At 36.8% G+C, this 15,202-nt stretch overlaps 1 protein-coding gene across 15 annotated transcripts in view; it reads left to right on the plus strand.

Moving 5' to 3' along the window:
• Positions 1 to 15,202, plus strand: part of PDLIM5 (PDZ and LIM domain 5) — a 217,532-nt gene that overhangs the window by 56,819 nt on the left and 145,511 nt on the right. For 14 of the 15 annotated variants that reach the window (XM_074396453.1, XM_074396458.1, XM_074396455.1 and 11 more), the window contains exon 3: positions 10,283 to 10,434. In XM_074396453.1, the coding sequence (XP_074252554.1) occupies positions 10,283 to 10,434 (152 nt within the window). Of the gene's footprint in view, positions 1 to 1,912; positions 7,551 to 10,282; positions 10,435 to 15,202 lie in introns of those variants that run through there. The other variant, XM_074396457.1, reaches the window with a different exon arrangement.

Here is a 15,202-nt window from a genome sequence, read left to right on the forward strand (position 1 = left end):
TTTGCATGTGTTTAACCATTCTTACATCCTAGGGATAAATCCCACTTGGTCATGATGAATGATCTTTCTAATGTATTGTTGCATTCAGTTTGCTAGTATTTTCTTGAGGATTTTTGCATCAATGTTCATCAGAGATACTGGCCTGCATTTTTTTGTTTTGTTTTGTTTTGTTTGATGTGTCTTTGTCTGGTTTTGGAATCAGGGTAATACTGGCCACATATAATGAATTCGAAAGTATTCCTTTCTTTTTTATTTTACAGAACAGTTTAAGTAGGATTGTATTAGTTCTTCAAATGTTTGGTAGACTTCAGCAATGAAGCCACTGGGTCCCAGCCTTTTCTTTACTGGAAGACTTTCTGTTATGGCTTTGATCTCATTACTTATTACTGGTCTATTCAGGTTTTGGATTTCCTCCTGGTTCAGTCTCGGTAAGTTTTATGTGACTAGGAATTTGCCCTTTCTTATAGATTACCCAATTTATTGGCATATAGTGTTTCATAGTAGCCACTAATGATCCTTTGGATTTCTGCAGTAACAGTGTTAGTATCTCCTTTTTCATTCCTGATATTATTTTTAAATGTGCATACCTTTTAAGAAAGAATTTCTAAAGAAAAAGATACATATGCCACAATAGAAGTATAATATTATTCATCATTTTATGTATAAGAACAAAAATTTAGGAGGGAGGCCGAGGCGGGAGGATCATGAGGTCAGGAATTCAAGACCAGTCTGGACAAGATAGTGAAACTCCATCTCTACTAAAAATACGAAAATTAGCCCAGCATGGTGGTGGGTGCCAGTAATCCCAACTACTTGGGAGGCTGAAGCAGAGAATTGCTTGAACCAGGGTGGTGGAGATTGCAGTAAGCTGAGATCATGCCGCTGCACTCCAGCCTGGGCAACAGAGCAAGACTCTGTCTTAAGAAAAAAAAAAGAACGAAAATATTAGGAAGTGACTTAAAAGTCTAAATAGTAGCCTGTTTATTAAATGCCTTTGATTTGCAGTGTAGTAGTTCATCAGATGTTTATTGCATTTTGTGTTTACGTTCATGTACAATAGACCTAAATAGAAATATAAGATACAATTAGAGGAGCATTGTATTATGGAGAGCTGTGAACACATGTGAAAAGTGAAATAGTATAAAGCAATAGATGAGAGAAAGAGCCATGCCTCTTTTTTAATATCTTTTCTTAGAATTGAAGGTAATACTTTATTGGAATAGACCCTTATTAAATGTTAATGATTAACACTTGAAGATTATAAAGGTTTTTAAAAAGCAAATCCCTGTTTTTGTAAGTTATACTTACCTTAGCATGTGAAATTATGATTTTGTGCCATTTGGAATAAGCATTCTGTTTTAAAAGTTCTTAAATTTTCTTGAGCTTTTGTTTAGAAACATCTTTAGCTTGTGGGTTTTGAAAGGCCTGGGATTTTTTCTCCTACCGTAGAAGTATGCTCGCCTGGTGGTTACCAACCACACTTGGAGAAACTCTGTTCTCAGGTTTCATTACATTGTAAGTTCTTAAAATTTTTTTTGGTTAGATGCCTTTGAGAATTTGTAGAAAGTTGTGGTCCCACTTAATGCAAAATACATGCATGCTTGCACAGAATTTGCTTACAATTTCAGAAGATTTGTCTCATCATTGAGGGAAGCTTGAAATGTAGGATTATCATTGTTAATCCGTTCCCAGGTATACTAGATTTGACTAATTTACTTTTAGTCTTTTATAATTATTTGTGACATTTCCTATCATTTCTCTTTATTATTCCAGAGTAGACTGCATAGAAACACTGATTTCTCTGTAATGAACAAATTTTGTTTAATTTTCAGATGTTTATGGATGTGTTCTTTTTACAGACTATCATTCTTTCTTTTTCTTTTTTTTTCTTTTTTTTTTTTTTTTTTTTTTTTTTGAGGTGGAGTTTCACTCTTTTTGCCCAGGTTGGAGTGCAATGGCATGATCTTGGCTTACTGCATCCTCCTTCTCCTGGGTTCAAGCAATTCTCCTGCCTCAGCCCATCAAGTAGCTGGGATTACAGGCATGTGCCACCATGCCCAGCTAATTTTGTATTTTTAGTAGAGATAGGGTTTCACCGTGTTGGTCAGGCTGGTCTTGAACTCCTTACCTCAGGTGATCTGCCCACTTGGCCTCCCAAAGTGCTGGGATTACAGGTGTGAGCCACCATGCCTGGCCCATACTTTCACATTTCTAGTAGGATATTCACACATTAATGGTTTGGATTTAGACATATATAGATTAGCTATAAATAAAAAATGTTAATGAGACATCTCAATGGTAAATCACAGTTGATGAAGACATGTTTCTATTTGTTAGGCCTTTGGTAGAGTAGAGTAAGATACTATTTTACTAAATAAGGGTTCATTGTAGGAAATAGAGTACTAGAACAGACAGTGCAGTATCAGCAAAAGCCCTGTGTTTGAACAAGATAGTTCCATGGCTACATTAGGAAAGAGGCATAATTGCCCTCTTCTGTTTGGTTTTATAAGGGATGACACATACTTTGAGATATTCTCCTCATTGTTACCATATAAGGTGTATTCTCTAACTTTTGAGTAAAATTGGCATAACCAAAATAAGGCCTACTGTTAACAAAAGTACTGCTCATATGAGTCAGGATTTTACATGTTTGCTTACAGAGAGATATCAGTGATTGCTTGTTTCATTTCCCTACCATTCTAACTTACAAAAAAGCATATCGTTTTATTTCACAGAAAAAGGTAATAAATCCAAAGTTCCCTCTCTCTCTCTCTCTCTCTCTTTTAATCCATATGAGGTCTCACTTGTTTCCCAGGCTGGAGTGCAATCATGGCTCACTGCAGCCTTTACCTCCTGGGTTCAGGTCATTCTCCTGCCTCAGCCTCCTGAGTAACTGGGACCACAGGTATGCACTACCATGTCCGGCTAATTTTTTAAAAAAATTTTGTAGAGACAGGGTCTCACTATGCTGCCCAGATTGGTCTCAAACTCCTGGGATCAAGTGATCCTCTCACCTCAGCCTACCAAAGTGCTTGTATTATAGGCATGAACCACTGTGCCCACCCCAACCTTAGATTTTTAAGAGGCATGTTCACATTAGTCACCTAAGCCAGAGATTGACATTTTAAATGTAGTGAATAGTATTTGTAGTCTGGTCAAAGTGCCAACATTATATAACAACAAAAATAGTGCAGGATAGAACAATGTTAGGTGCTGAAGTGTAATATTGTAAGGTCGATTAATAAGCACTAGGATGATAGTAAACCCGTTATGATTTGAAAAAAGCTTTAATTCATATATTGGGAGAAAATCAGCACTTTACACGTTTTCTTTACTTCTGCTCCCTTTACTAGTTCCTCAGTTGCTAGTAAAAAAAACTCCATCAGAATTTTATTTATTTGTGATATTTGGTAGTGGGTTGAGTACTACATATTGTTGGCAGGAAAACAAGTTCTGTGAAAGTTCTCTGTTATGGGTGTAATCCTCATACATTCTTACGTAGGTGTTTTGCAAGGGGATGGTGATGCAAAAAGTCACATAGTCATGTTTATGGTATCCTGGGAAGTATGTGGGAGAGAGATAACTAGAAACTGTCAACCATAGTCTCATGGTTGGTTCAGATTCCATTTTTTTATTTGACAGCAGGTACTGGAAAATACATTTTAAAACAAAATTCAAGATTGCTCATTAAGTAGATTTTAAGAAAAATGACAGCTTTCTCAATGCTTTTTTTTTTGCCTCAAGAAAGTCTTGTTTGTCAGATTGATATAATTTTATTAGCATAATTCTTCAAATTTTGGTAACAGCACTGTTAGAAAAACAACAGCTTTCATTTTCCCATGGTTTGGTTCCCAGGGTTTTTGGACATGGGAAATTTCTGTTAGTGTTTCTTTTTGTAGCTCTAATGTTTATGTGTACCTTTTTTACATTTACTATGTCTGATGGCATTCCTGCCATACCCATGGTGTTAGGGTCATGTGTTTCCAGGCATTCCATATTTGTTGAAAATATGCAGAAGATTGAAACTTGCCCTTTGGTAGTGGCTTATTATATAAGTACATCTCCTGCTTGTTGTCTGTAGTATGTTACAGGAGAATCACTAAAATAAATTTCTTTTGAATTGGCATAAATTGTTCTATTTAGTAAACATCTGACTATTAAAATGGTGTTACCTGGCTGTATTATAAATCATTTCTATTGCCGATGACTATTTTCTTAGTTTGGCAACTGTTGGCGTATTTTCGAGAAAAAGCAAATAGAGGTTTTTGTGTGCATACTCTTTCTACAATTCAGAAGGATAAATTTCATACATAGAGAATTCTAACACATTGGAGTCACTGTTACTGCTAAACATTGTGCCTTTTTATGGAAAAGCTTGGGGCATTTAGCAGCTATATTGAACGATTATATTTAAGAGAAATCTTAGATGGTTAGACTTATTTCAAAAGGTATCTACCGTAATGGGTTATAATTTTTAAAAATGAAAGCTCTATTGGTTTGTTTGTGATGGAAGTGCTGTCAAGAGGTAATAGCTAAGGGCAAGGGCTAGTGTAGCAGGTATATCTAACTCCTTATAAGTCCTAAATAACATATTTCTTTGTGGATAAGTTTTCTACTTAGTGCACTTCTGAGTTCCTTGTCAAAGCGTTCTGCTGTCTTGAGATACTAGTATTTTATTTTCAGAGTAATTTTATAAAGACACAGTACTACTTTTTCTCCTATTGTTAAAATGATTAGAAACAAATGCTGGAACATTGTATGTGGAGGCTAAGCATTTTGGGTAATTTTAGTTATAAATTTTATTTGAGAAAAATAAATTGACATGTTATTAGACACACAAGTATTACTGTGAAAAAATTGACTCTATGGTTACTAATTATGTTCATGTATATTATTTTAAATGCAAATCAAAGCATAGAATCTTCTCTCTTCTATAATTAGTGGTTATTTTGATGTTCAGTTTAAATACTATTTTGTGCATATGTACTTGGATGTATCTCACACCTAGAGATAAGGCCTGGATCTCACTTTCCAACACCTGAGACATCTCATGATCCTTTCTTCCCTCATGGTCTTGGTTCCCTCCTCTACCATCTATACTAATACTCTCCTTTTTCCCGTGTGTTCTCTCTTTTTCTTTTATTCCTGTCTTTCTCTGACCTCCAGTTCAAGGCTTCCTCACCATCATCACCTTATTGATTCTTATCCTCTGGCCTTTTGGTACAGTGGCAACACCTAACACTCCTGGGAAATGATGACAAGAGGCCATCATTCCATAGGAATGGATTTTGGAAAACTCATAATTGGATAGTAGTACAGAGGGAAGGAGGGTGCAGTGAACTAGATTCTGAATGTGTGGCATACTCATCTCTGTTGCTTAGTGAGGGGAAAGTTAGACTTAGAAAGAAGCAGAAGGAAGTTTAAGTAAGGAAGTGAAAACCCAGAAGTAGGTATGACTGGTCAGTTTGAAACGCTATCTTTTCTGCCCTGTACGACCTTGAAGTAAGCTTCCCACCTATGTGAATTTGTGGCATCGTATAAAAATAAACAATAATATTGAAGATTTCCTGTGCATTTTGTGGTACGTGCTGTGCTGGTGTTTAATTTAACCTGCTCAGCAGCTCTGTGAAGGAGGTGGAATTATGGTCCTAATATTCAAAGAGAGGAAACTGGGACTTAGAGAGGCCAAGTAAATTCAGGTCACACAACTAGTAAATAGCAGAACATGAATATGAACTCATTTGCCTAACTTCAAAGCCTGTGTTCAGTATTGTGGTCTTATTTGTTGTATGGACATAGACAAGTTATTTAATCATGTTGAAGCTCTGTTTTCCCATCTGTAAAACAGACTACAACTACCTTACAATAGAGAGGAACGTTGAAGCATCCCACAAAGTCCCCAACTTATGGTTCATGCTTTGTAGATAGTACTAATTACTTTTTCTGGGTCATTTCTTTCTTAGGATAGTAAAACACTGTGTGAGAGGAGCTACCTTCCTAAAATGACTGAAAAAAATTTACCTTTGGGTCTTTCCTAGTTAAGAAGGATGGGCAAGCTCAAGGCTCTGATTCCATTTTACATTCTCCCCGCAAACTCCCAGTCTTTCCTATCTGCTTGCAAACTCCCAGTCTTTCCTAACTGCTTGCTAAAGACTGGACTTCCTTTTCAAGAGAAGACTTCTTGTAATCTGTTATTACAGATAAAAGAATTAAAATGCAGCTGTTCCTAGGGATGAGTTTTAATCTGAGTACAGATAATTGATACTAGATCCTTTCCTACCAAAATTAATGGGGAGGCTTAGTAAAGATAACACTCTCTTCAAAAGCATACAGTTTTCTGGTTTTCCTTCATTTCAGCATCAGTAAACAGACCTGAACTCAGAGGTAGTTCCAACATGTACAGCCATGTGTACTTGCAACTAAAGTGAGACCACAAAGTAATGTTTTTGAAAAAGCACACAGCTACAATTAAGTCTGTGGAAAATTAGATTGGATAGCAGTATTGAAAAATGCATTTAAAGATCAAAAAAGAAGCATTTGCTTCTGATTAGTTTGATTTATACAGAGCTCAACCCAGGAGCCTCCCACAACTGCTTCCTTCCTACTCTGTGCATTTATGAAATATACACACACTTGTGGTTGCCCTGTTCAAGATGTACTAATGACAGAAAGTTACTATTGCTTTAAACAAATGTAAGCTATTCAGACTTGAAATTCAACAGTGAAACAAACAAACAAAGAGCTATGCAAATAATGAATGACTGTAGTCTTTCCTTAGCTGCTGGTATTCATAATGCTACATTCTACCCAATTAAGAGAAAAGCAACATTTATCTTTCTAATGAGTGAAAAGATTGAGGAAGTGGTTCTGGGATAAATGAAGCTCATAGGAATATTTAGTTAAGTGCTGCCTTTTTACAAGTCCTAAATTTGTTTTTCTGTGTATTGGGCATTTCCCACTATATATAGCATTAGCTCAAGCTCATCACGCCCTCAAGTTTACGATATATGAGTAGGAAGCTGGGGTAGAGAATAATGAAGATAGTTAGAGATTCCAAAAAGACATCAGTGTCAAAAACTCAAGATGATTAATATTACCAAGCTGAAAAACTGTAAAAAAAAAAAAGGGGGGGGAGTTTGTATGGCATTTTAAATATATGAAAAATTGTTGAGATGATGGGCATTTGTTTCCATTTGTGCTAATTGGTTGAGAAAGAATTGAGATTCAGTACAGCTAAGTTCTTAATACTTATTGTACTAAGTTACCAAGGGAAGTTGTGTAAGTTTTAGAAAACCTACAATATTCAAGGCTCTCGGAGAAGAGCAAAATATAACCCTGATCTTATGGAGCTTGTTTTGCAGTTGGAAACAGATTGGTGACAAATTATAGATTTTTTTTTTTTTTTTTTTTACATTATAGGAAACAGAAGACATTTGCAGTTTTTCTACTCATTTTATAAAGAGAGAGTTGATATGGTTAGAACTCTCCAGTACGAGAGGTAGTGGGGCTACCATTCGGGAATGGAAAAGACAAATATGGAGCATGCGAAGGTAGGGAAGGTCTATAGGAAACTCTAGTGGAAGGCAAGTAGGCTATAGGCAGGGACAAGGTGAAAGATGAGCAAGACTTGGAGTATCACAGGAGAGGAATGGAAGGATGGACAGATTACATTTACACTGGTACATTTAGAAATTTTCCTAGATGTGGTACTTAAAGAAGGGGCAGAATCTATGTGGCTACGGGATTCCTGTGCTCCATGATCTGAAAATAAGGGTGACAGAATAAAAGCAGTCCTAGAAAGAAAGGTAATTCTAAGAAATTGGTTTTGAACATCTTAAGATGATAGAGTATCAAGAGATCAAGTATGTAAGGGGAATAGAATAAGAAAAGTTATTTGGTTATGACATTGTCTTTGATTCCATTACTTTCTACATTGTTCATTACCTTTGTATTACTACTAACTAGGAGTATTTAAGTTGTTTCTTTTGGGTATGTTTAGAACAAGTGCCCATTGATTTCAGTGTTTCTGTTTTAAGACTACTTTAGATGAGAGTGGTGAGGTAATTTAACTGCATTCTATTTCTGGTTAATTATTTTTTATTTTTTAAAATTTATTTTATTTTATTATTTTTTGAGACAAAGTCTCACTCTTGTTGCTCAGGCTGGAGTGTAGTGCTACAATCTCAGCCCACTGCAATCTCCGCCTCCTGGGTTCAAGCAATTCTCCTGCCTCAGCCTCCTAAGTAGCTGGGATTACAGGCAGCCACCACCATGCGCAGCTAATTTTTGTATTTTTAGTAGAGATGGGGGTTTCACCATGTTGGCTAGGCTGGTCTCGAACTTCTGACCTCAGGTGATCCACCTACCTCGGTTTCCCAAAGCACTGGGATTATAGGCGTGAGCCACCAAGCCAGGCCTAATTTTTTTTTAATACCTGCCCTTCTTTGCTAAAATAAAATCTAGGATGACCTATGTTTATATTTTCTTTTGTTACAAAAATTTCAAATTTCAATTCATTTGTTGATTTTAGTAGGGAATAGATGTCCCTTTGTGTCACAGAAGTCTTCCAGATTTGACTTGTATTTTAGGATTAAACCTGTAACTTTTTATAGGTAGCAGCTCACAGATAAACTTTTAAAACTAGCAGGGATCTTAGAAGACCTTTAAGATCATCTGGTGCAGGCCCCACATTTCTCAGACCAATAATCTGAGGTCAAGGGAATAATAATACATTAATAGCTAAAATTTATTGAACTATATTATCTGTATATAATCATTATGATAACTTGATAGCATAAGTGAAATGACCTTCCCAAAGTCCCAGAGAAAGTGGTATATAGCTCACTTTCAGAACTGCTTTCTTTAAATGTTTTCTAAAATCATTAGTTTTTTTTTTAAACTGTGATAAAATTATATAAAAGTTAACCATGTTTACCATTTTATTTTATTTTTTATTTTTTGGGGGGGAGACAGAGTCTTGCTCTGTCACCCAGGCTGGAGTACACTGGCGCGATCTTGCCCCACTGCAACCTCCTGGGTTCAAGCGATTCTCCTGTCTCAGCCTCCTGAGTAGCTGGAATTACAGGCATGCACCACCATGCCCAGCTAATTTTTGTGTTTTTAGTACAGACGGGGTTTCACCATGTTGGCCAGGCTGGTCTCAAACTCCTGACCTCAAGTGATCTGCCCACCTCGGCCTCCCAAAGTGGTTTATTATTTTAAAATGTTGTATTCGCTGAATACTCAGTGTTGTGCAACCTTCCTGACTATCTATTTCTAGAACTTTTTCATCATCACAAACAGAAACTAAGATTTTAGTTTCAAGTACTAGAGGAATACTGGTTATTTACTTGCTTTTTTAGGCCTAGTCTCACTCATCTTCCAGAAACTCAGTATTCAGTGTGATCTATTTGTACTTATTGAATGCTGAATTGTCATTTCAATTTGAATGGTTTCTTTAATTTGTAGTTGTTCCATATTTCTAGGTATCTATGAAAAGTTCATTGTCACTCATCTAGTGCAATATTATATCTGCTTCTTTTGGGGCAATGAAATATATACACACGAAATTTGAAGGAGATCAAACTAAATAACATAAACACATAGAAGGTTTTATTGAGCAGGGGAAGAAAGACTAAGGATTAAGGACTGTGATACACACAAAAAAGGTCTGGTGTCTCAGATACAAAGAGTTTCCCTTCTGAGAATGAATGCCTAGAGCAGGAAGCGCACCCAGTATAAAAGATACTTGGGCTTAGAATCTGAAAGACTTCAGTCCCAGAATCCTGCATATGAACTGGACTCAACAGGAAGGATTGTTTAGCAGATCTTCCCTCTCTATTCCTCTTTGTGCTCAAACAAAAATATAGCTGTTAAAAGAGTTTTAAAAAAATATTTCTAAAAGAGTATAAAAACCCCATTCAGATTGCATTCTTTTTATTCTGCTAAAATGTGAAGTTTTTGTTGTTGCTTCTCTTCCTGATTCACAAAAAAATCCCACAACTACTGTTGCACAATGAAGAAGTGATCAGGGAATCTTTCTCAGAGAATTATTTCCATTTTTTTTTTAAAGAGAACAAATAAGAAGTTAAGAAAATAAACATGAAAATTATTTGAATTTTCACTTTACGTGCTAAAATTCTTTACATGTTAAACAAGATAGTTTTGGGTTACTTTAATAGTATATTAATATACTTTGGGTACAAGAAAAAGTATAATTTTTATCAGCATTTATTTTTCTTTTTCAAAGAGTGACACACCTAATGAAATATATTTATTACAGCTAAAAGATGGCGGCAAGGCAGCCCAGGCAAATGTAAGAATAGGTGATGTGGTTCTCACCATTGATGGAATAAGTGCACAAGGAATGACTCATCTTGAAGCCCAGAATAAGATTAAGGGTTGTACAGGCTCTTTGAATATGACTCTGCAAAGGTAAGTTGCTTTTTATTTGTCCCTGAAAGAGAAAACAACATTGAGGAATGTGTTTTTGTGTGTCTGATTCATGATGTTAACTAAGACTCAGTTTCTGCTACCATCGTTTCAAGTAAATAAATAAAAAATAATAATGGTTCTTAAATTGGATAATTGAGCAGCATGAGAATTGCTGAAAGCTATGGGTTATTTCCCCATCAAAAGGCATGTATTCCCATACTAATGAAAATTGTGTGGGCCTGTAATCCTAGCACTTTAGGAGGCCAAGGTGAGAGGATTGGTTGACCTAAGGAGTTTGAGACCAGCCTAGCCACTATAATGAGTTCTTCTCTCTACAAAACATAAAAAAATTAGCCAGGTGTGGTGGCATGTGCCTGTAGTTCCAGCTACTCAGGAGGCTGAGGCAGGAGGATTGCTTGAGCCTAAGAGGTCAAGGTTGCAGTAAACTCTGATTGTGCCACTGCACTCCAGCCTGGGTGACAGAATGAGACCCTATCTTAAAGAAAAGAAAAGAAAAGAAAAGAAAATTGTGTATACTATTTCAGAGAATCCAGGAATTCTTGAAATTTTTCAGTGAAGTGTAGGCTAAGAGTTCTTTTTGCTAGGTAAAATTCTGAGCAGTATATTAAAGGGTATTCTTTTAGGGTATGATACGGCTTTCCTTAGTTTGTCCTTTTCTCTTTTTCTGAGTAGAAAAATAATTTTTAATGGACTCATTTGAAGGCTGAACCTTTTTAACTTACTGCTACTACTTTCTAAAGTCAGTCTGGCCATAATTATAAAATAATTAATCATCACATTATTTATAAAATATCAGGTATTTTGAGCATCTCATCATTTGAAACCTGTACCAAAATCACCTAGAGTGCTTGTTGAAAATACTGATTTCTATGCTGAATCAGAATTTCTGGAAGGAAAGACCAGGAGTTATATTTGTTGAAGTTCTCTGTGGTTATTATGACTTATAAAGTTTGATCACTGTAGTATCCTGGGCTAAAGGGAAGGGAGGAGAAAGAGGGAATGGAAAGTGACAGGATGGTAGCTGTGAAACCTTCAGCTTTATGAGGTAGTTATGGAGCATTTTAAGCAAATCTTGTTTTTGTTGATTACAAAGTGTTCTGAATTCTATGAAATTTGGAAAACACCATTTTTCTCCCTCCCCAATCTGTTCCATAATTATATTGCATATGATTGTCTTAGTCTTCTATAAATTGTCATGCATATTATGAATCTTTAAGAAGGAAATAGCCTGCATGCCATGGCTCACGCATGTAATCCCAGGACGTTGGGAGGCCTGAGGTCAGGAGTTTGAGACCAGCCTGGCCAACATGGTGAAACACAGTCTCTACTAAAAATACAAAAGTTAGATGGGTGTGGTGGTGCATGCCTGTAATCCCAAATTGATATTCATTCAGACAGGTAAATATAAAAGTAGAAAGTATAATCCCCTTACTCGGGGGCCAAGACAGGAGAATCACTTGAACCCGGGAGGCAGAGATTGCAGTGAGCCGAGATCATGCCACTGCACTCCAGCCTGGGCAATGAAGTGACACTCTATCCCTGCTTCCAAAAAACAAACAAAAAAAATTTTATAAAGAGGGAATTAAAACATTGTACCTTCCCAATGTATTTGGCTATGGAACCTTTTTCATGGAGCCTATCCTAGAAGTAGTGTTTTATGAAAAACACTTATATTGCTTCTCTGTTTTTTGCAACTGCTGTCCGAGGGATTGCTAGGGAAAGGATTTCTACAGGATAATTTATATTTACCTGTCTGAGTAAGTATCAATTTGGTATTAAAACTGAATAGGATATTGTTTTTACAAACTTAGACTGATGTGGACATACAGATCTATTTTGATGTATCATGAGTTTCTAACCAGTTTCCTCTTCAGGGTCTTTTTAAAAAAGTTTTTTAAAAAGAAATTCTTTTTAGTGGGACTGCTGAATCAATGTTTATATGTATTTTAAATTTTGATAGGCTATTAGCTTTACATTTTAATGCGTAGAAAAGTAGTCAATGAGAAAGGTAATTGGTTGCTAAGAAAATGTGCTTCATTAGTATTCTTTTGTTCTCTATATTGAGACATGTAACATGAAAGTTGTTACTAATCAAATGAAAGTAGTCATTTTTATTTTACCAAGTATAAATTTTGAAGGGAAATCAAGAGGTCAAGAAGCTTCACTTATTTGAGATATCAAGAAAGCAAAAACAAATAGAGATGTTGACAGGGTGTTTTACACATTCTAAAACTGGAAGTTTATGTAAGGATATGAGCTCTTTCATGGGTTGCATATAATTTCTTTCACACCAGCCTGCTTGTTTTCACATTGTGCTGCTTATTTTATGACCGAGGAACCAGTATCTGATTTTCTATTGAAAACACTTCTGGGCCCCATAAGAATAGATGAAAACCAGATGTTGCCCTATTTGGATTCCATTCCAATTTAAGTAATCTGCTACTGATTCTAATAAAGATTGTTTCAGCCTGCTTAAATACAAAATCTAACAAACCAACTTACAAAATAGACTCGTTACAAACATCCTAATTGTATCTTCATATTTCTAAATAATAGACATTCCAGGACCCAAAATATTGTAGAGTCCCATTGTTATTCACTGAAGTTCTCTTCAAGTTTTTGAACACTTCTTGTGTTAGGCAATGTCAGCTTGTTTTGATAGTGTGTGTGGTTAACAAAATTCATAGTATAACATTGACACTGCTACTGAAGAAATACTTTTGCCTTTTAAGGAAAAAATACAACTTTGAAGAGATACCTTTGATTCTTCTCTATGCCAGGACCATTCTCTCCTTAAGTTTTCTCTCTTATATCCAAGCAAGTATGTTTTCCAAATTTGAACAGCACTTTTTTTTTTTTTTTTTTTTTTTTTTTTTTTTTTTAAGAATGAATCTCGTTCTGTCACCAGGCTGGAGTGCAGTGGCACAGTCTCGGCTTACTGCAGCCTCCACCTCCTGGGTTCATGGGATTCTCCTACCTCAGCCTCCCGAGTAGCTGGGATCACAGGTGCATGCCACCACGCCTGACTGATTTTTTTTGTATTTTCAATAGAGAGGGGGTTTTATCATGTTGGCCAGGCTGGTCTCGAGCTCCTGACCTCAAGTGATCTGCCCACCTCAGCCTCCCAAAGTGCTGGAATTACAGACATGATCCATTGTACCTGGCCTGAACAGCATTCTCAATTGACCTCTGGTCACTTCTTCATCCCACTTGTCACCAACCAGACTGCTCTGAATTCTTCCAAACTGAATTACCCGCAAGAGTAGTTTCTTAGTCCAACTCTTTCCTTCATAAACTTGAAGTTTTCTGCATGAATATGTACTACTATCATTCACAGACTTGGCTTAGTCCAGTTTGCTAGAGCAGAGCCTGAGATGGAGATTCTTGTGTAAGTGATACAGTAAGGGAGTCCTTTAAAATGTTACTTGGAAGGGAGTGAGTGAAACAGGGTTGGGAAGCAGAAGAAACTGAGATGAGCAAAGGTGTGATTTCAGGTGATATCCAGCTTCACTTGATTCAGCAGGAAACTTGGGAACAAAATTGTATTACAGAGAGCTGGTCTTGCCTTGAGGTGATGAAACTGGGCTTTTGTACCCCCTTCCTTGTATTGATTAGTAATTAGCTGTCACCTTTCCTGAAAGTATGTTGTGTGAGTAAACAGAGAGAAGAGGAATAGGTAGCTTCTATTGCTTCCAAAGAAAATTACTCCTGTGGTGGCTGGACGTGGTGGCTCATGCCTATAATCCCAGCACTTTGGGAGGCAAAGGTGGACAGATCACCTGAGGTTGGGAGCTCGAGACTGACCTGACCAACATGGAGAAACCCTGTCTCTACTAAATATACAAAAAATTAGCTGGGTGTGGCGGCACATGCCTGTAATCCCAGGTACTTGGGAGGCTGAGGCAGGAGACTCACTTGAACCTGGGAGGTGGAGGTTGCAGTGAGCTGAGATCATGCCATTGTACTCCAGCCTGGGCAACGAGGGTGAAATTCTTGTCTCAAAAAAAAAAAAAAAAAAAAAAAAAAAAAAAAATTACTGGTGTGAACCATTAGCAGCAATGGAAGAAACACCTGAGGGAGGGGTGTAGCAAACTGTTAGGAGGGTTCCAGGAGATCCAAGCTGGGCACAGACAACAGCACATGCTGTGAGATTCTATCCAGACTAAGCCCTCTGCTCAGAAGGTTATGTTCTCCGTAATCAAGTTCTCCTCACGTTGTACTCTGCAGATCACGACCACTCACGACCACTCATCACTGAGTGTCCTCTCTTCCGTTTAGGATAGGTTTCTCACATCCTTCCCTTGCCTTTATGCCCTCTCATGAAGTTCACTTCATCTGAAATGCCCACCACCTGTTCACTGCCAGTGCATGCCTTCACATCCACTAACCCAAATCAAATGTCTCCTGCCCACAGTCTGTTCCTACTATTACACCTCATTCCTTTTCCCCCTTCTGAACTTGTATGAAATAGTTTATGCCATTCAGTTCAGCATTTAATTTTACGCTAAGTATAATCAGGACTAACAAGGGCAATTCTATGAATCTTATACAAATAAACCTAATTAGCAAACAGTCATACCTAGGATTGCCTGTGTTATTTACTAATTACCCCATGTATATTAGTCCTGGTTCTCCAAGAAGAGTCTTTAAGAGGAAGGCTATGTTTTTTTTTAGTCTATTTGTATTTGACAGCATCTTATATAGTAGTCTATTTTTGATAGGCACCAGTATTATTTCCCAAACTTAG

The sequence above is a fragment of the Saimiri boliviensis genome, chromosome 3 (assembly GCF_048565385.1).
Source record: "Saimiri boliviensis isolate mSaiBol1 chromosome 3, mSaiBol1.pri, whole genome shotgun sequence".
NCBI lineage: Eukaryota > Metazoa > Chordata > Mammalia > Primates > Cebidae > Saimiri > Saimiri boliviensis.